The following is a 22,177-nucleotide window of genomic DNA, read 5'->3' on the forward strand; positions in this document are numbered from 1 at the left end:
TATGGATGATTCCTAATCTGTATGTGAATAATTGAAATCTAACACATAACTGCTTCTGACTTTGTGGTGGTGTTTTTTTTCCTATTGCCTTTTGCAATGTTTGGAATTCTGCTGGGTGTTTTTTAAGATGCATTTTGAAAATGGATCATCATTGCCCATGGTAAGTGTACTACTGTCTTTCTTCTCTTACTTTCTGATTTGTTAAAATAAACTCTTGAGGGGGCTGTTATGAAAGTGTTGCTTCACTGTTTCTAGATTTAAATGATTACGTGAAGGTAGTGGTCTTGCAGGAGCATTAGTGTTATTTACTGAATGTCCTCTTTTCCTAGTTGGGAAATGTGGAAAGAGGTTCCTGCAACACTTTTGTTAGACCTCTGGAAAGTAGCTCCATGTTTTTATAGTTAGCATGAGGTAGACTTCTGGCCAGTGAGAAAACTACTTTTAAGAACTGCATCTTTTCTTCATGGGCTTTTGAGTATTCCTGTGGCTTAGTTGTGTGATGATTAGGTTAAAAACCAAAGGAAAGGGATGTGCCTTGTTCTCCTTACTGAAGTCCCCATGACAGCTGGAAAGAACAAGTTACCTCTTTTAGTTACATGGGTTCTTTGTTTTCTTTCCTCTTCCTCCCACCCTTCCTCCTTCTGCTGCTGTGTTGGCCTACACAGTGGTTTTGTTTTCTATCTTTTCTCAGCAGCCCTTCGAACCAGTGGGGAGACAGGATGTATAATTAATTTTATGTCAGTTTGGCAGATATCTCACAGAAATAATTAAAGATAATTGTTTAGCAAGGTCCAAGTTAAGAGGATTGAGTGGTAGATAGCAGTTCTTTGCCGCGTGAATCTGGTCTAAACATCATTTGTGTTGGACAAACTGAATGGTAGATAGCTCTGAGCAGCTGGCTTGACCTTCTTAAATCAAATTCCTGGGAAGAGGGAAGAGGAAACTGTCCTAGGGGAGGAAGGGGTGCTGGGGTCCTCCTGATTGCTTTGGTCCTGGCCACAGGTCTGACATAATGCAATATGCAATCTGCCCTTATTTTGCCACTGTGTGGTAAATAGAATTGAAAGAAATATTTACCTGTATGGGATAGAATTACCGATGACTACTTTTTTCTTTCTGTAGTGCTATCAGCATGTGAAACTTGATGATGGTCACTGTTAGCAGTGGGCTTCTTCATTCAAAAAACCCAACCAAACAAGAATACCCAGACAATCCAAAAACATGTAAAACCACTGAAAGCAGAACAAATTTCCTATAAGAAACAAAATGTTGTTTTCTTTATTCCCAGAGCTGTCGTGTAGAAAGCTATAAGAAAAAAAATAGCTGTCAGCCTATTGCTGACAAAACACCAGTGAGAAGCCTCAAAATCACTGTTATTGTTCAGTTTTATACATAGTTTTCATAAGCTTTATGGTCTGTTTGGAATTCTTTGAGCTGGCCTGCCTTAGGATAGTACATTTAAATGTCTGTTGTGTAAATTCTGTTCCAGAATAAAAATCCATTGCATTGAATAGCAAGTCATAAACTGAGTACTTTAGTGTTGTATAAAGGGGCAGTGAAGTGGCATTTCACTAATCCATAGACTTCTAGGAAAACAAACTCCATTTTCCTCTCAGTAGCATTTGGTTATTTTACCTGTTTGCAGAGTCTTCATATCCGAACACACCCAGTTCGAGGCCATACTTGCATTGCTCATTGTTTCTAGTCTAATAACCAATGGGTGCAAAAGAGAAAAGGCAGAAATGGAGAAGGTACTTAAGAAATTCTCTTAATGGAGAATTGTTCCTTTTGTAATTCAAGTAAAAGAAATGCACTAGAAAAAAAAAAAAAGAGGTAATGTCTTGCTTTATTTTCCCTAATTTGAGTGGATTTCCACAGTTCCTTGCTCACCCTGAAAAAAATAACTGTGGAACAGAGCAACAAGAGTGGTTTGGATTATTTGGAGTTTGCTGATCAGCCTTCATAGTTTCCTTTAAAGACCTGAGTTCAGGGGTTCTTTGGGAAATTATTATATGGCTGTTTTGCCAGCTGGAGTAAGGGTGCAAATCAGGGTAATGGGTGGGCTTTAGCCATCACTAGATGCCCTTTTTGGTTTGTTTGTGTTGGGAGAGCATTCAAAGAGAGTTTATTACTATTTTAATATTCTGCTAGGTGAAGGATTTCTGGAGAGAAAATAAGATGAAGGATATGGAAGGCAGAAGTAGTAAGATGGGAGTCATGTCCTAGCCCCAGGTCATCTGTCTTCTGCTTTTTGGGAGGCTTTATTTGGGCTGTTGCTTCTGCGCTAATGGAAGTGCTGTGATGAACTGAAATATTTAACTGCCCTCTAACTATTCTAAAAGGTTCAAGTGATGCAGAAATAAAAGCATTAGTGATTTCTTGGCTATTGTTGCTGCTACTCATACTATATATAGGTGGAGCTGCAAGCAGGAGTGCAATGGCTTGAGTCATTACTGGAAGTATAACTTGTATGTAACAACTCTAATACTAAGAAGATGCACCTGATGCGGAATAATTCGAAACATCTCTCCTTTGTCATTTGAGTCATCTGAAAATAATACAGCATCTCCTTCATTCCATGATGATTTTTGTTAACTGAGTTGTATCACCTTCAGTGCCTTATGAAATATTTCTTTGCCTAGAACTTTCCATAAACTAACTTCTGAGAGAGAAAGGATGTCTCTTCTTCTTCTTCTACTTCAAAATCAATTGTTTTACATGTTACCTATAATCCAAATCATTAACCTGGACTGTTCTTCTGGATGGATGTTGTACTGCAGTAGCAGACCATTGTTCAGCCAGTTGTGAGGACATTCATCAGTTTTACTCTTCCTCAAAAATGTTAGGCTTCAAATCTTTTTGATTTGGTTTTATGATTTCACACTGCACGCTCAAATAGTGCAACTGCAGAATCTTGGCCCTCTTCTGTCTTCTGATGAACTGTTCTCTTCTTTTGAGAACTCCTCAGTCTGGGGCTTTGTCAGAATTGAAGGGAGTAGAATCATTTTTGAAAGTTTATTTTAACATGTGTGCCATATGCAGCAGTGCAAAAGATCAGCAGGGAAGAAATCTGTCTTCCACTCAAGAAATTTCTTTTTTGAGCAATAGCATTTATTTCACTTGATAGTTCTTTTCTCACACAAAACAGTGTCATAAAGTCAAAACTGTCCCAACATAAATACCAGGAAAGGAAAAGAAGGTTATCATAGAAACCTTCAGTCTGAATTGGTTGCAGTTAATCATTGAATTGCCTACTTTGACACATTCAATAAAAAACATCACACTGCACTGTGGAGAATTGTAAATTTACTTTCCAGTAGGAATCATGAGCTTAGCAACAGATCTTCTGGGGTTTTTTAATTAGAACAATCTGCTGCTAGTCCTTCTTGGCTGTAGTTAATACTGATGCTCAGCTATTGCTGCATGTTTAAATGGCGATGCCAAATTTAATGTTTAGCCAAGGTGGCATGTTTAATAGAAACAAAACCAGTAACAAAACAAACAAACGCCCTATCCACCCTGAGGATGGATAGCAGCAGTGTACAGTGAAGCTTTATTTGGCACTTCAAGATTTTGCCTATCCTGGTTACCATGTATTCTGCCATTACTGTCATGTACTTGTAGAACCTAAAGCTGAGACTCTTCAAATATTCTTATTTTTGAGAATAATTGTTCAACATATAGGTGTTTTCATGGGTGAAGTCTTGTCTTAATTAGTTAATCTTTTTGGCAGCAATGTTAATTAATTAAAGAAGGTATGTGGGTTTGGGTTTTTTTTTAATTCTCCTGTGGAGAGTTAAGTCCAAGTTAGCAGTGCTGTGATACAGTCTGAGAGAGTTGTGGCTGTTCATCCTGGAGAAAAGAAGGCTCTGGGGATAACTTAGAGCAGCCTTCCACTACGTGAAGGGACCTTTTAGAAGGGCTTTTAGTGATAGGATGAGAGGGAATGAATTTAAGCTTGAGGAGGGCAGATTTAAACTGGGTATTAGGAAGAAATTCTTTACAGTGAGGGTGGTGAGACACTGGAACAGGTTGCCCAGTTGGTCATGAGTGCACCCTCCCTGGAAGTGTTCAAGGCCAGGTTGGATGAGGCCCTGAGCAGCCTGGTCTAGTGGAAGGTGTCCCTGCCCATGGCAGGGGAGGTTGGAATGAGATGATCTTTACGATCACTTCCAACCTAAACCATTCTATGAACCTATGAACTTTTGGCTAGCTTCCTGGTGGAACCAAATAAAAATGAAAGGGAAAATGTTCACCAATAGACTTTGCATGGGCAGCACTCCAGTATTTTTCATTTGGTGGATGTAATATCGTTACATGTTTAATAAAGCTCAAATCTTCATAATGCTTAATATACTGCCTCTAATGGGAAGTTGCTGTGCTACTAAATGTACCCTCATCATGTCTCGGTGATGATAGTTGCTCATTAGTCTTTTCCAACCTTATTGATTCTATGATTCTATGATTATCACATATGAATTCTTTAAAAATGGGAAACAGGTGGACTTGAAGCCAATAAGTAAAAATAATAAAATGAGATTTATTTGAACATTCAGATGTGTATTTACATGTTCCCAATCTCTTTTATTTGCTGACACGTTGGCAAGGATGTGGAATGTTTTCTGTTTATTAACCAGTATTTAATAATTTTACATAAATGTAAATATTTTTAGGAATCTTCTATGAATATTCTTAAGTTTGAGAATCTTGCTAGCAAGTTTTACATTAATTTGTATTATGATTAATGAAGAAGGATGTGAATTAAGTGAGGCTGCTTTTATTTTTACAAAATTCAGCTGAGATTGAAATTCTTGGCTTGTAATTGTGTCCCAGTTGCTACATACAGTGTGTCTACTGGTAAAACACAGACACTTAAACTAAAAATGTAACTCTAACTGCAGTCACATTTACATTAGCTGTGCTGGGAACAAATTTCATACCACAAGTCAAAACTGAATTTCAGTAGACTGTTGAAAATGGTATTACCTAGTAAAGTCCTTTAGGGTTGTGGTTGTTGGTTTGGTTAGAATTTCTACACTAATTTGGGGGTTGAAGCTCAATACACTTCAGTATCTTGAGGCATAACAGAAAGGAAGCACAACTTGGTTTATATACTGATACTGACTTTTATAGAGTAAGTTAGTTTAAGTCTAAATTGCATGAAAGCGTAGAATGTGACTTTCTTTACATTCTGGTTTTGGTTTTACTTTTTTATCAGGGTGAACAACTGTGTGGGATTCTCAAATTACAAGTTTTTTCTTCTGTTCTTGGCTTACTCTCTACTGTACTGCCTTTTCATTGCTGCAACAGACTTACAGTATTTTATCAAGTTTTGGACAGTAAGTAATAAATACTGACTTTATGTGTATGAAGTTTATGTGTGAGAAGAGGATGCTCAGGGGAGGCCTTATTGCTCTCTGAAATGAAGTTGTAGCCAGGTGGGGGTTGGTCTCTTCTCCCAGGCAACCAGCACCAGAACAAGAGGACACAGTCTCAAGGTGCACCACGGGAAGTTTAGGCTGGAGGTGAGGAGAAAGTTCTTCACAGAAAGCGTAATTGTCCATTGGAATGTGCTGCCCAGGGAGGTGGTGGAGTCACCGTCCCTGGAGGTGCTCAAAAAAAGATTGGATGTGGCACTTGAAGCCATGGTTTAGTTGTCATGAGGTGTATTAGCTAATAGGTTGGACTTGATCTCTGAGGTCTTTTCCAACCTGGTTGATTCTGTGATTCTGCTCAAGAATCCTAAGACTTGAGGCTTTTCTTTCTATTTCTTGTACCTTATGAATTTTCGCTTATTCCTACAATATTTTGAAGCTGCATAGAACAAGTATGGAATTATGTGGAAAACAGTTTGCAAGGGAATTTACATTGTGAACAGGTTTAGTTGGCTTGCTATAATGCTATGGAAAGGCTTCAGGGACATTTTCTAGTATTATGATTATCTGTGTTGCAACTTAGGATATTACCTTCTTAGATTTGCAATATTTATGCTATCCCTATTCTGAAAAGGCTAATTAGATGATACCATTTTTGTAAAGATAAATTATTTATCCCTCAAGGACCCTTCAAAGGCCAGATGCAATTGCAGGTTCTTCTTATCAGTACTTAAACTTTGTCAAGAAAGGGCCCATTTCTTTAATTTGGATGCTGTCAGCAGCCTAACTGCGGGGCCATCAGTACAGAGAAGGTGTATGATTCATTTACTCAGGTTCTTGTTGTGTGGTACGTTTGTGTTCTGCACTGAATTTGATTTGGCTGAATAGAGTATTATTAATAATCAGATTAAACAGCTATTTCCCCAGTTCTAACAGCATAATTATTTCATTTTTATCTTTAGAATGGCCTTCCTGATACTCAAGCCAAGTTCCACATCATGTTTTTGTTCTTTGCGGCAGCTATGTTCTCTGTCAGTTTGTCTTCCCTCTTTGGGTATCATTGTTGGCTTGTCAGCAAAAATAAGTCTACATTAGGTAAGTGGATCTAATGCTTCTATGTTTTATGGCAAAAAATAAATTTATATTATATGTGTATGGAAGTAATGGGAATCTCATATAGAGGTTCCTTGGACCCTGACAAGAAGTGCCCAGAATCTGGCAATGTGTCCAGTATTGACTCCCCCCAGTTCTGCTGCTCTTTTCCTTTTGACCCAAGGGATCAAGCTATTAGTAAACTTAGCTTCTTCCTCTCACTTCTTCCCATCTACAGCCTGCTAATAGAAACTGAATAAACTTAAAAAAAAGAAAAGTTGAGATCACTTTATAATAAATGTTATACACACCAATACATGCTGGTACAAGTGACTGTTGATTGGCATTTCCAGCCCCCAGGTCAGAGTCCTCTGGCGTGGTATCTCAGTCAGTGCAGCGACTACAGAAGAGAACCAAAGTTCTTCTCTTCAGTTCTGCTACAGTTGTGTTTGAAAGCTCTGAAAGGCATAGTTGTTAATGCCCAAACTTTGCCTGGACTGGAGGCAAAGTGGCCCTAGTGTTAGTTTTGATCAGCGTGAATGAGCACAAAGAGCAAGTGTCAGAGAATGATCTGACTCAGATGAACAGACTATAAGGCCCTGCTGCTATATTTAGTAGTAAATGGACCCAGATCTGAAAGGCAGTTTCACAGTTTTGAGCCCTGCTTACCACATAATCATGGATACAGAGAAGGGACTCTGTTATGAGCTAATTTGAAAAACCTCAGAGAAGGTGGCCTGTGCCTCTACTGTGGGGCGGTGTGTATAACTGCAGTAAATATCTGTGTTAAGCCAGCATTTCCCACCACTGTCTGGTTACAAATCTTAATAAAGAAATAACTGGAGGTGCAGAAGTAGGTCAAACTTTTCTTCTTTTCCATCATTCTTTCTGTAGTAAACTCTTTGTTTAGGTTTTTCTTTCTTGAATGCTCTCTGTGGTATAGTCACATGCTGAAAACTGCATATGACATAACATGCCTTCTTAAAATGTAAATTCCTCATTTCTCCTTGCCTTGATTAGGGAGGAAAGTGGAGGAGATTTACACCTTTCTTTGGCCACAGAGTTCCTCTGCATGCCCAGTGACTGCATAGCACTGAGTTTGGCTTTCATGAGTGGACTGTCTCAGTCATTTGGGCAGTACAGCCTTTCTGTGTGAAACTTGAACATGCTGTCTTATGAAGAGATCTAATTCATTTTTCTTCTTTTAAGAGGTATTCAGAGCTCCCATATTTCGTCACAGAACAGACAAGAATGGCTTTAGCTTAGGCTTCAGCAAAAACCTAAGGCAGGTGTTTGGTGATGAGAAGAAATACTGGTTGCTGCCTGTATTTTCAAGGTATACTCAGTTTTTAATGTTTGATTTGTTGAAACTGTTGAATAACCAGGATTCACAGGGTTTGGGGGGTGGTTTATTTTTTCAGATAAGGTGCAGTTATATTCACTTCAGAAAAAAAACCAACCAACACAATTCCTTGAAGTTGGGATATTCTTATTTTTTTTTGTGTATGTATGTATGACACTAATTCTGAATTTTTTCAGTCTAGGGGATGGTTGCTCCTTTCCAACTTGCCTTGTTAATCAGGATCCCGAGCAAGCTTCCACACCTGGCGGTCTTAATTCAACATCCAAAAGGTAATCTGCTTTTTGTTACTTATTTCAAGTAGCTGATAATCTATTTTCTCCTGTGCATATACAAATAGAACCATGTATAAGATACTTAAAAGTGGAAAGAAGATGATGCTTACCCTATTAATAAATGCAAGTCAGATTTTAAACAGCTATGCTGTAATTCAGATAATCCTCAGACTTCCATTAAAATTTATGAAAATAAAGTTGGCTTCCCCCCTGCAGTCTGCTTTGTCTCAGTTCAGTGGCTTTCCCAGGACCTGAATTTTGCTGATGTTAGGCAGGTGTGGAACATTCTGTTCTGCATAGACATAAGATGGTTAGTTGGTCTGCCTGTGACGTGGATGCATTGCCTTGCAAGGGTTTTGGGGGAGGCCTGCTTCTTCCTATCAGGTGAAAGATGCTTCAGATAAGGAAATTCCCAGCCTGAGCACTTGTGCCACAGCACAGGAAGCTGCATGTTGAATGCATGTGTTTTGTTTCTGCTGCTAATGGGACATATTTTCTTAATTCTTGTGATTTATGGACATGACATCTTCATACCATCTGTGAAACATATGCAGATGCTCCTTTAAAGAAATACAATAGCTTCATGTTTCATATTGTAACTTTTTTGCAATATTTATGTAATGAAGAGTGTAATAAGTATAGTAGACTTGATATGTGACTAAGAAATTATAAAAGAATCATACTGACAATATTTTATTCATAAAAAACATTGTGTTTCAGCTAGCTCTTTATTGATATTTTAAATCTTACCGCAGTGACCCATAGGTTATATTAGGCAAGTGATTTTGGAGGTGTTCTCTCCACTATTTATTGTGTCAGGTTTATTGTAGTAGAAGAGAATGTGGATAGAGTGCATTTGGAACTGTATTAGACTAGACTAGACTAGAATAGAATAGAATAGAATAGAATTAACCAGGTTGGAAAAGACCTTTGAGATCATCAAGTCCAACCTATCACCCAACACCATCTGAGCAACTAAACCATGGCACCAAGCACCCCATCCAGTCTCTTCCTAAACACCTCCAGTGATCGTGACTCCACCACCTCCCTGGGCAGCCCATTCCAAAGGCCAATCACTTTCTGTGAAGAACTGCTTCCTAACATCCAACCTAAACCTCCCCTGGCGCAGCTTGAGACTGTGTCCTCTTGTTCTGGTGCTGGTTGCCTGGGAGAAAAGACCAATCCCCACCTGTCTACAACCTCCCTTCAGGTAGTTGTAGACAGCAATAAGGTCTCCCCTGAGCCTCCTCCTCTCCAGGCTAAACAACCCCAACTCTCTCAGCCTCTCCTCATAGGACTTGTGCTCCAAACCCCTCCCCAGCTTTGTTGCCCTTCTCTGGACACATTCCAGCAACTCAACATCTTTCCTAAACTGAGGGGCCCAGAACTGGACCCAGAACTCAAGGTGCGGCCTAACCAGTGCTGAGTACTAGGGCAGAATGACTTCCCTGCTCCTGCTGGCCACACTATTCCTGATACAGGCCAGGATGCCATTGGCCGCCTTGGCCACCTGGGCACACTGCTGGCTCATATATTGTATTAATATATAATAGCTATATATTATTTATATATATATATGTGATATATTACTATATAATAATCAGAATGCTTCCCTGCTCTCTGCTAGGGAGTTGCTTTTTAGAATGTGCTTGCATCTATGACAGCCACAGCATAATGCATGTAATGATAAACAGTAGTGATTCATCAGGAAAGAAGCAAGGTCAGGTAGAGAAGATGCTTCATGCAACATACTGTTTGTAATGTGTGGGAAGATCATGGAAAATTGCTGCAGTTTACTAATGTTCTTTTTATTGGCATCCCAGTGAGAACCACCTGTTTCCTGCAAAGCCGCTGCGTGATTCCCAGAGCCACCTTCTCACGGATACGCCATCTTGGTCAGAAACTAATGCAAAGGCTGAAAAGGACAAAGTGGGTAAGGGATTGATTTGTGCTGCAATGATTAGTTGTGTAATCAACTAGTTTTCCCCCTCTCCTCTGCCCTGGTGAGGCGGCATCTGGAATATTGTGTCCAGTTCTGGGCTTCCCAGATCAAGATGGACCTCAGGGAACTGCTTGAAAGAGTCCAGCGCAGAGCCACAGAAATTATTAATGGAGTGGAACATCTTCCTCATGAGGATAGACTGAGGGAGCTGGGGCTCTTGAGTTTGGAGAGGAGGAGATTGAGAGATGATCTCACTCATGTTTATAAATATGTAAAGGGTGAGTGCCAGGCTCTTCTCGGTGATGCCCAGTGACAGGACAGGGGGCAATGGGTGGAAGTTGAGCCATAGGAAGTTCCATGTGAGCATCAGGAAAAAAAATTCACTATGAAAGTGATGGAACACTGGAACAAGCTGCCCAGGGGGTGGTAGAGTCTGCTTCTCTGGAGATACTCAAGACTCACCTAGATGCATTCCTGTGTGATGATGCTCTGGCAGTGGGGTTGGACTGGATGATCTCTTAAGGTCCCTTCCGGCCCCTGACAGGCTGTGATTCTGTGAGTTTTAGAAGGCAGAGTGTAAAAATTACCAAGGTCATTTGTGGTTGTTTTTTTCATAAACCAAAATTCATGAAGCTTATTTTAAATGCATGCTTGTAGGAAGTTCTGAATATGGAGCCGCTCTGCCCTTCCCAGTTAGACCTGACCAAGAGATACCGAGAACACTAACACCATTGGGTGCTAAGTATCTTCTAGGCTAAGCCTGGTAATTATTGCAATGACACATTGCTTATACCAGAATATGATGATAACTTGTCGCAGAGAGTGAAAAGCAGTGTAGTGGACACAGGACAGGAATAGACTTGGTAACAGGGGCATGATTTTAAGACAAATTGTTAATTAAAGTTTATATTGTTTGCTGAAATAGACATGAGACCTTTCCCTGTGGAAATTTTGTCTTGAAAGGTATGAGCAATCCTGCATTAACCATGGAAAATGAAACCTAATTTCTCTTGAAACAAACATCTGAATATGTAAGGAAAGGTATGTTAATGTTTTGTGTACTTAATGTGTTATTCCATGATTCCATACCACTTAAATAATACACAAAAGAAAATAATCAAACCAATTCCTGTTTTCTTCAATTTGATTTGTTGGGGTTTTTTGCCATGACCAGTAGCACATGAATTTATAGCTGTAAACTAAACTGATTTCTTCATGTGTCCTGTTTTCAAAATAGTTTAACCTTTACATCCATTGAATTTAGGTAATATTTCAAAATAGTGTCATTCCCTTTCTGTAGAAAAAGAATGAAATCATGACTGTTCAAGCTGTCCAGCAAATAGTTGTAAAGCTAAGTCTGAAAGTTTGGAGTCACCATCCCTGGAGGTGTTCAAGAGGGGACTAGACATGGCACTTGGTGCCATAGTTTAGTCATGAGGTCTGTGGTGACAGGTTGGACTTGGTGATCTTTGAGGTCTCTTCCAACCTTGGTGATTCTGTGAAAATTGAGTTAGTTCTTAACCCTGAATACAAAGATCATAGCTTGGTCTGATAAAGGAGGTAAAAGTCTATCAGATGATGAAGGAAGAAAGATTTATTCTAATGCATAAGCTGTTAGCAGCTTGTTCTTCAATGTCAGGTACTGAGCTGCATCTTATTTTAATAATAAAGAAGTGCTGCCTGCTGAAGACAAGAGGTGTCCATGTGACTTCCTGAGTATTTGTCACCTATCATCAAAAGGAGCTGAGATGGTGTTGATTTCTTGCATTGATATCTGGACACATAGGCTTCTCAGAAGGCAGCTTTGACTCCAAACCTATGAATTTCAGCATACCAAATAATTTACAATTCTCCAGCAACATTGGAGACGTTCCAACAAGGGTATTTCCTTCTCAGCTCTTGGGAGCACCCTTTCAAATATCCTGAAAAGGTGTCTCAAGTGGATGTCCTTCACTTGTGTGTGATGTGACTCCTGGACATACTGTCATGGCTGCCAGGTTGCTCCTGGAGGTCACTCGTGGAGGAAGTGGGAGGCACAGAAAGCCATCAGGCAACAGCAGTGATTGTTACAAGAGCTGTAGTGTTGTGCTGCCAAGGCAGGTGATAAAAATGGTAGTTGTGCAGATACCAAAGAGGTCTCAGAAGTTCAGAGAAACTAAAAAAATTCTTGACTCTCACATTATGGTTTTGTGTTAAGTGGTGAATGAAGTCACAGATGGTTCCAAATATAGGTACATCTACAAACTTGGTGATGGTGTGAAGTGTTAAAGTGTTGAAAATGTGGATGTCAAATGAATAGAGTTAGAGATGACAAAATTAAACTCAGCTGGTGCCTGCAGTTTTGACTGCTCTCTAGGGTTTATTTAATAGAGTCTAAGTATCTCATTTCTAACCAGTTGTTAAAAATGTGAAATGCCATTCTTCTGCCCTGATTAATCCATCAGTTGTTTCAACAAAGCAGCAGCTTCTGGAAAACAAAATTACTCAGTTTCAATTAGTTTAATCTCTTACACGTCATCACTACTCAAGAGCAAAGCATTACAGACAGGCTTTAAAGAAACAGATTTTGGGGTTATGTTACAGAAATACTAATTACAACTAGTTTTGTCAGGTTGGAGTTCTACTTTCTGAAGTTCTAACACTATTTGCTGAAGTACTAATTTTCAAACTTCAGTGTTTCTTTTGAGAGTGCACACATATTATTGGAACTTTGTAATTTAGATTATTCTGAGTATCAAATATTGTCTGTGGTTGTTCTCAAGATGCTGAAAGTGTTTGGTTTGGGTTTTTTTGTTGTTTCAAGCTGTGGTAGTTTGAGAGAGGGCTTAGCTCTCCCTCCTCCACAGAGTAAGAAACCACAGCTAACTCAGTCGAAGAGCAAAAGCTATATATTTACAAGCATATATGGAAAGCAGGTTATATATAACACAATATATACAGGTATTTACAATATATACACAGAAATACACAGCAAAGACAAATAACACAACAAAAATCCCTCCCTCAGGGAGGGATCCCCTCTTTGGAACCCCCTCTCTCCCCCCCTTACCTCCCTTTTTCCCCAAAAAGGGGTTAGAGAGAGAGAAAGGCAAGTTACTAAGGAAAAGAGTTGTTAGCAAGCTTCAAAAGCCCATGCAGGATTAGTGTTTGCTTATCTGAAGGCCAAGTCCAGCAGTTCGCAGAAGAAGCAGGCAGGGAGAACAGGCTGAAACACCCAACTCCCCCAACTCCCAAACCGAACTGAACTGAGGGAAAAAAAAAAAATTTTCCAACCGCTTCACAATCTAAAGCTGAATTTTTGTTTATCAACCAATGAAATTCGTTTAGAATATCAGAATGTTTTGGTTCTAGTACCAAAAACATTAGCCAGTGTGTTCCAGCAGTGTTTGTTCTTAAAGGCACAGCCTCAAACGACCACAGTCCACCCCTTTCTAAACAATTTCATTGGCTGTTCGTACTGTCCATCCAATCCAGAACAATATTTACAGTTCGTAAGTTAAGTTCATCGTCCATTCCGGCTATACTCAGATGTAGATGATTCAGAAGTCCAAGAAAATCCAAAATCAAGAAAATGGAAAACAGTTTGTCTCTCCGCAGACGAAGCGAAGAAAAAGGGAAACAGGGACTCAGGGACTCTCAGTTGACTCAGGGCTCTCAGGGTTCTCAGGGTTCGTGCACCGTAGATTCCTCAGGGACTCTTTCCTTTGGACGCGCTGTAGCTGTACAACATTCTGAAATTAAACTCTCTCAGCTAAAGTTAAATCTCTTTGTGGAATACACTGAATTTCACCATTCTCTTGCATTACCCAATAAGTGTGACCCGGACCTTCTGCTGAAACCACCCCTCGGACAGGTTTAGCCTCTCCTGAGGGCGAAAATACCCAAACAGTTTTACCTAACAGATTCTTTTCCCTAACAACAGGAACTCTATCACCTTCTACTTTCTGTAGCAGATCAGAATGTGCAGGTCCAGCTCGGTTCACTGAACCTCTACTGTTCACCAGCCAGGTTGCTTGTGCTAAATGTTTCTCCCAGTTTTTCACAGATCCACCTCCCATGGCTTTGAGAGTGGTCTTCAACAAACCGTTGTAGCGTTCAATCTTCCCTGCAGCTGGTGCATAGTAAGGAATATGGAAAATCCACTCAATACCGTGCTCTTTTGCCCAGCTCTTTACAAGGTTGTTCTTGAAGTGAGTTCCATTGTCTGACTCAATCCTCTCTGGAGTTCCGTGTCTCCACAGGATCTGTCTCTCCAGACCGAGAATGGTGTTGCGTGCAGTTGCATGTGGGACTGCGTAAGTTTCCAGCCATCCAGTGTTTGCCTCTACCATAGTAAGCACGTACTGCTTACCAGAACGAGAACGTGGTAGAGTGATGTAGTCAATCTGCCAAGCTTCACCATACCTGTATTTGGACCATCTGTCACCATACCACAAGGGCTTAATTCTCTTTGCCTGCTTAATAGCAGCACAAATGTCACAGTCATGGATGACTTGTGTGATGGCATCCATGGAAATGTCTATGGATCTGTCACGAGCCCATTGGTATGTTGCATCTCTGCCTTGATGTCCTGACGAATCGTGAGCCCACCGAGCTAAGAATATCTCACCTCGGTGTTTCCAGTCGAGATCAAGTTCAGAGTCCTTGTCTACTTGAGAAACTCTTGCAGCTAGATCTGCCTGATGGTTGTGCTGCTGTTCCTCAGTAGCTTTGCTCTTGGGAATGTGAGCATCAATGTGTCTCACTTTCACTGGAATTCTCTCGATTCGATCAGCAATGTCTTGCCACAGTTCAGCTGCCCAGATGGGTTTTCCTTTCCTCTGCCAGCCATTCTTTTTCCAGTTCTTTAGCCAACCCCATAGAGCATTGGCTACCATCCATGAGTCGGTGTAGAGATAAAGCTTTGGCCATCTCTCACGTTCAGCCACGTCGAGAGCTAGCTGGACAGCTTTTACCTCTGCAAACTGACTGGATTCTCCTTCTCCATCCTTCGCCTCTGCAACTCGGCGTGTTGGACTCCACACGGCAGACTTCCACCTTCGCTTGTTCCCGACGAGACAACAGGAACCGTCTGTGAACAAAGCATATTTCTTTTCATCATCAGAAAGGTCATTGTAAGGAGGAGCTTCCTCAGCACGAGTTACTCTCTCCTCTGGAGGTTTAGCACAGTTGGTATCTTCAGGCCAACTTGAGATCACCTCCACCAGACCAGGTCTTTCAAGATTTCCCATTCGAGCTCTCTGTGTTATCAGGGCCATCCACTTAGACCAGGTGGAATCTGTGGCATGATGTGGTGTGGAACCTTTGCCTTTGAACATCCAATTCAAAACTGGCAATCTGGGAGCTAAGAGAAGTTGTGACTCAGTTCCAATTACTTCAGAAGCTGCTTTCACTCCTTCATAGGCAGCTAGAATCTCTTTCTCTGTTGGAGTGTAATTAGCCTCTGAACCTCTGTAACCTCGACTCCAGAAACCAAGAGGTCGTCCACGTGTCTCACCTGGAGCTTTTTGCCACAAGCACCAGGTTGGACCATTGTCACCTGCAGCCGTGTACAAAATGTTCTTAATGTCTGGACCATCTCGCACAGGTCCCAGACCCACTGCTTGGACTACTTCTTGCTTTATCTGGTCAAAGGCTGCTTGTTGTTCAGGTCCCCAGTGGAAACTGTTCCTCTTTCGAGTCACATCATACAGAGGTTTCACAATCTGACTGTATCCAGGAATGTGTAGTCTCCAAAATCCCACTATCCCCAAGAAACGTAGAGTTTCTTGCTTGTTCGTGTGATTTGCCATGGTAGAGACTCTATTTACCACATCCACTGGAATGTGTCGGCGTCCATCCTGCCACTGCACTCCCAGAAACTGGATCTCTGTGGTAGGACCTTTCACTTTGTCTCTCTTGATGGCAAAACCTGCATTCAGGAGAATGTCCATGATTTTGTTTAGCTTCATAACCATCTCATGTTCTTTTCTGGTTGGCTGTTGGTAGTTTGTTTTCTTTTAGTCCAGTCTGAGACACTAACAATTAGATTTGTGGTTTCAGTCTTATCACCCCGCCCCTGGGTATTGAGAGGCTTTGTTGTTTGGTTTAAGGGTTATTTTGGGTTTTTTTACTTTTAGTGAGCATCCATTCTGAAGTGCAGCTTCTTAAAGACACCACTTTCAGAGGAGGTTACATTCCAAAGAATAAGTGTAAAGTCATATAAGTTAGTTTAACCTCAGACTGATTCATGCTCAGCTCAAAAGGGCAGCAGCTAAGCCCTGATAATTTCTCTGACATGAGCTAAGTGCCAGTTTGGTAGTATGTGCCCTTAACTCTGTCTGAGATACTTCTGTGTGGCACTTAAAAGCCTTTCAGAAAATGAAACAAAAAAAACACATTACTGTGCATATAGATACAAAATTGACCTATAAAAGCCCTTATATGAAAATGTTTACTTTTTAACTTCTTTCTGTTTAATTTCATTACTTTGTCAATATTTGAGTTGTATTTGTTCCTAGGGAGCAAATAGAATACTTTAATAAAGATGCTGAAGTCTTAACAACAAAACCAACTAATTTCATCCTAGACATGAAAAATACAGCCTGTGTGTTAGCAATGTGAATTTCTGTCCCAGCTAAGGATATGTTTAATATCCTGTAGTCCTTTGTAGTTAAATCAGAGGACTAATGAGTCATAGTGCCAGATGTGGCTTACAGTAATGTATCAGAAAATTGTTTTTTAATGATGCTGGTACCTGGAAATACTCTAAAAATAGCTCACTTCATTTTACAAACTGGTGGCCTACTTGCTAGGTAGTCAGTTTTTAATCGCTGTCATCCTGAATTGGATTCATGACTTGGCTGCAAACAATCTTACAGCTTTCCTCTTCAGGGCGGGATTTTCATTTAGCTGTTGTTCACATTCCCCTTTGAGTTGATGATACTTGTTGCAATAACATACTTTTTAAGTATTTTTCAATTCTAACAGTGTATTTTGTGGCTAATGTTCTGTTGCAGTTCAAGAAGAAGCTGTCCTTGGAAGGAAGACGCATTTCTTCCAAATACCAGCGCTGCTGGCCAGCTGCTCCTGTCTGCTCCTCTGCGGATGTGCTCAGAAAACAAACTGACAGACGATTTAGCTGTCTCCATGTCACTGCTTGAAACATGAAATTAAACATACAATTTCTGAACCATGTAAAGAATGTTTTCACTTAAAATTACTGGGTTTGAAAAGGATGATTCTGAGTATTAAGGGGTGGGGGGGAAAGTCTGAGTTTACAGTTGTAAAAATTCAATGGCTGGCTTTACTTTGATACTCAGCACAAGAAAAATGTGACCTCCTTACACATCAGTCCATGATCTTGCCTTGGTTTTAAAAATTCACCTGTTAACTCAAATTGCTGTGAGTAGTTGACTTTAAAATCAATGTTTTGCACTACTGGCTTTAAGAACTGGGAGAAGAGCCAGTGGTGATTATGAATAATTTAGTGGCTTGGTGGACTGTATTTTCTTTTGAGTGCTTGATAAGCAATTTTTGAAGATAAGGAAACCCCAGTGAAGTGTCTGACTATTTTTGGAAAACATTATTGCAGAAGCTCCATTTTCTCTCAGATCTGCATTAGCAGTAACCTGGAAAGCTGTGGAGGGGTAAAACCCCTCTTTGTTAATTGAATGCTACAGTGGATCACTGGTAAGTGGAGCGATAAAAAGCCTGAGTTCAGATGGGTAATACATAAATGCAGCTGGCCAGGCTGGGGATCTTGATGGGAGCTGCACATGACAGTGCTGTGAAATGAGGATTTTATTGTCCTATTTGGAGCTGTTAACCTCTTTGGGAAATTAGTGTTGTCTCTTTACTTTGATCCAAAAGGCTTTTTACCAAGCTGTGTTCCTGAGGGCCACTGTCTTTCAAAATCCTAGTTTCTTATTGATCAACAGTTGTCTTAGGTTGTTTTTTTTCCCACTTGTTGTTCAAGACACTGCCTTTCTTACTGTCTAATTAACAAATACCATGTACAATCAGGGAGACTTACTGTTCTGACTTATGATACTTGCATTTACAGGACAACAGAGATTTGTTTGCCATACCAAAAAGCAAAGTTGCTGCAGCTAGGAAACCCCTTCAATTAAGTTAGGAGCTGGCAGCCTTCTTAGGATCTGAGTTTATCAGCCAGGTCATTAAAAAAATGTATTAGCAGTTTTCAAAGTCAACGAAATTTCAGCAACACAAAACCTAATTGTCTTGTGCCTTCTGTACACACTACATTTATGGTGTCAGGGTTTACATTTAAATGCAAATTCCTATTCTGAAAACAACTTTAGGAGAACTCAATTAGCTTTCTAGGTGGCTAGATAAAAAGACTAGTCAAGGGAAAAAAAAAAAGTGAAAACCTCTTAGCCTAAGCTCAGTTCTGTTACCAAACCTAAAGCACTTAGCAAGTTGGTTCACACTGTAAGGGTGTCAGTTGTTTGTTTAGAAAACTGGCAGCAGGACTAAGTGAGATTTCTGAAACAGAAATCTTACCATTCACTCTTCCACAGGCAGGTAACTTTGTCTTTCCAGGGGGGGGTTTACAACTTAAGTGATTGCTGTTGGAGCACAAATGAGGCTTTTTTTTTTTCCTAGGGAGGGGAAATACATTTATTTTACCAACCTGAAAACATCTGTTTCTTGCCAGAAGTGCCAGAGTGTGGGTCCCTTGATGTAGAACACCTTTTTTTAAACTAGCATGAAGGTAGCATACAGTTTACATGATGCCTGCAGATCTCTAGCAACCAAAAGTTTTTTGCAGCTATTTATTCAGTGTTGTTTGGTCAGCTTACCTCATCTTAGTGTTTGTTTCAAGGCTAACTTGTCAAGGGATAAGGGGGAGAGGAAAAAAACAAACCTATATTTTTTGACACTTCAGGTTCTCTACCTATCTGTATAGTCTTGGGTTTTATGCAGTTAGTCACAGGGTAGCTTGTCATGGAGCATGCATTTGAAAATACTGAGTTGAAAAGTTGAGATTCAGCTTCAGTGTAACTTGCTCCTTATTTTTACATAAATACAAAGTACATTTCTTCTTCAGCAAAACACAGAATGGAAATGGATCTCTCTAATACAGGTGTCAGCCTCCCTTACTGTGGCCAGGGCTCTGAAAGCTTTCAGTAAGGCTGGGGATCCATGTAGAGAAAAGATAGGGATAAGGAATCAAGAACCGCCTGGCTTCTGCACGTCTCTCAGAAGTCACACTTGGAAAGCACAACAGCCCTAAATGATCTACAGCTTTGATGTAGCCAGAGGCTGTCCCTCTAGCTGAAAACTGATGGAGGTGTAAGAAGCATATGCTGACAAAGGAAAGGAGGAGAAAGGGAAAGGGAAATTATTGTAGCTCAAAGGTAAATGTTCAGCAGATTTGAGCCAGAGGGCTGTGGCTACACCTGCTCTCAGGATGGGTACGAGCTGTGCCTCTGCAAGGAGCACTGTCAGCATACTTTTGAGGGTTCCTGGCAGTTCCCACTGTATAGAGCACGGACAAAAGCGAGCTAATCATGCTCCAAAGTATAATTTCTGGTATGATTATTCTTATATAGCAAAGTGAAAGTGGTCTTTTTGACACATCGTCACTGAGCACTGATGTGTGGTTACAATGCACACGGGAGAATTCGTGGGGAGGTAAGAGGGAAGCGAGGCTGTAACGTTTGTCTGCTTACACCAGTTCTCCTGTTCTTTATATTCTTGCTAGGCACTTTACTACAGCCTTTTGTGTAACTTCTGTATTTTTTTTAAAGACTGCTTTTTACCTACTGTACAGTTACTAATCTACTTTTTTGCTAAAAAAGTAAAGAATATCCCTGATATTTGTTTAGCAGTGTGACTGCATTTGAAGCTTCAGTAGAAGTTGGATGAGTTCTGCAGACTACCCAGATGGGCCTGAGTCCCAATGACAACAGAGTTAAATTTATTTTGTATATATGTAAACAGTTCTATGAATCATAGCCCCCTCCAGACGTAAGAAGCTTCCTTAATTTGTAGGTTTGAACCAATCTTAATACATGTCTGCACCAGAAAGTGGTTCACACATTCTATGTCAGTTGATGTACTGGTGATGGAGTGCTCAAAATCTTCACAGAGAACTATTTTTATTATGAAAATGGAACACTAGATGTTGATGAGCTCCTCCCACTGAGCAATTGGACACATCTGCTGCCATGCACTTTAATTTTTCAACTGGAGAGTACAATGGCGCTGCCCAGTTTAAAGCTGCAGATTGTGAGTTCTTCAGGAGCCTACAACTGTGGGCAGGTAACTCATGAAACCGCTAATTAATTTTTAACTGTTGATGTACTTAAAATCAGGGTCTTCAAGCAAGGCTTCAGAAAAGCTGCAGGAAGCAAGTTTGCTTTAGTGCATGGTATGCTGTAGCTGCTGTTAATCATTATTTGGACTGAGAGTTCTTGCCCTGATTCAGTTGACTGGTGTGTTGGCGTGCGGGGGAGGAATATATTTTTAGTGTATAACTTTGCCACTTGTTAATGTATTGCTCACATAAATAAATGCTTCTTGTTCAGCAAGTCATGTACGTAGTAGTCTTTGAGACATTACCTTCAGCATTACTGACAGTGTACCTGGCTTCATTAACAACATAGTTGCTATAAATGTCCCCTCTTAGCTCTTCTCTGAATTTTATAGGCAAGTTTTCCCTCCCTGGTTTAATTGCTCGATCCTGAACACCTCACAAAGCATTATGTTGTGAAATGGGCTAAGAGGGAACCACTTCCTTTTTGCTTTTTCATGGGTCAAACACTCACTCCATGTCTCCATGTTGGCAGAGCAAACACGGCTGCATTCCTTTGGATACTGCTGAAGGCCAAAAGGGGGTCATTTTGTCCCTGAAAAAGAGGGAGTTCTTCAAACCCTACCTTACTTTGTAGAACTCTGGAGGGGCATGGAAGGGATGTATGTTACGTACCAGGCTTGTCACCTACAGCAGCTTTGCTTCATGAGGGCTCTCCAGTCCCTCTCATGCCAGATTCTTGCAGTCTGCTTGAATTCCACTCTTTGCTAACAGCCTCCCCTAGGAAAGCACTGAATCCACCTCTGGTGCAGAGAGGAATGAGACCATCTGTGCAGGGGCCTCTCAAAATGAAGGAACAGTTATGTAGAGATGAAAGCAGCTTTTACCTGTTCAGACATAACCTGCACACCATATGCAGCAGCAGCTCCCAGGTTTTGTTTAAAACCCTTGGAGAAACATTTATATTGAACCATATACAAACATTATTCAAAACAAGGAGATTAAAAGGTAACTAAATAAAATGAACATACTGCTATGCTAGGTGGGTGGTAGAGTGTCTTTGTTGCCACTTCACTTGCAGCTATGCCTTGTTCATCTGTGACCTGATAAGAAGACATGAAAAGCAGCAGCCTTCCGGGGTGAAATTTTGAGCAAGTGGCATCTGACATGAGCTAAGGAAAGCCTTCCCTGCTTCCCTTTGCAGTTTTTCAGTTGTTCCCTTTTTACATATTTTTGTCATCATCTCTCTCTCTTCCCTTCTGTAGAAGTCCAGACTGAAAAGTCTCTTAACTTGAAATGCACAATCCAATAATAGCTTCATCCTCTCTATTCCTCTCCCTCTCAAGTTTATTCTAGATAGATAATTCCTTAACTTCTCCCAAGTTTTCCTGATGCACTCATCACTGCAATACAGTAACCCAGTCATCCTGAAACCTGGCTGTGTTGTTTCCAGTATTTGGGGCAATGGTTCCATGCCTCATGCTAGATCACTCTAATCTTGTCAAGCAGATGGGCCCAAGTTTGCAGCCGTTGGAAGAGCGTGCTGTGAGCCACGTCCCCTTTCCCACCTCCTGCATGCCCACAGTTTAAATGATTGGCATAACTGGCACAGACCCAGCACTTCCTGACAGTCATCATTTTATGAAGTCATTTTCCCTTTCCCCCCCCCCCTTTTTTTTTTCCTCTGAAAATAGAGTAATTCTCAGTTCACCTATGAAGGAGCCCTGGTTCTAAATCCAAAACACACAATGTATACAAACTGTGAGTTACAACCTGAATGAGAACCTATTTCCAGTTATTATATCAGAAGTTAAAGTGGTCAGTAGTTCAAGCAGATACAACAGAGAAGATCAGTAGCTCTGTGGTGATAGA

General features: G+C 40.5%; 1 protein-coding gene across 2 annotated transcripts in view; it reads left to right on the plus strand.

Annotated features, from left to right (window-relative positions):
* The window catches only part of ZDHHC2 (zinc finger DHHC-type palmitoyltransferase 2), a 40,840-nt gene extending 20,266 nt beyond the window's left edge, over positions 1–20,574 (plus strand). For both annotated transcript variants that reach the window (XM_054164437.1, XM_054164445.1), the window contains exons 6-13: positions 128–160; positions 5,219–5,339; positions 6,338–6,470; positions 7,677–7,803; positions 8,007–8,099; positions 9,926–10,035; positions 11,008–11,085; positions 17,043–20,574. In XM_054164437.1, coding sequence (XP_054020412.1) covers positions 128–160; positions 5,219–5,339; positions 6,338–6,470; positions 7,677–7,803; positions 8,007–8,099; positions 9,926–10,035; positions 11,008–11,048 — 658 coding nt within the window. In that variant the 3' untranslated portion in view covers positions 11,049–11,085; positions 17,043–20,574. The remainder of the gene's footprint in view (positions 1–127; positions 161–5,218; positions 5,340–6,337; positions 6,471–7,676; positions 7,804–8,006; positions 8,100–9,925; positions 10,036–11,007; positions 11,086–17,042) is intronic.
* The last annotated feature ends 1,603 nt before the right edge of the window (positions 20,575–22,177 follow it).

Source organism: Dryobates pubescens, chromosome 1, assembly GCF_014839835.1.
Source record: "Dryobates pubescens isolate bDryPub1 chromosome 1, bDryPub1.pri, whole genome shotgun sequence".
NCBI classification, from domain to species: Eukaryota; Metazoa; Chordata; class Aves; order Piciformes; family Picidae; genus Dryobates; species Dryobates pubescens.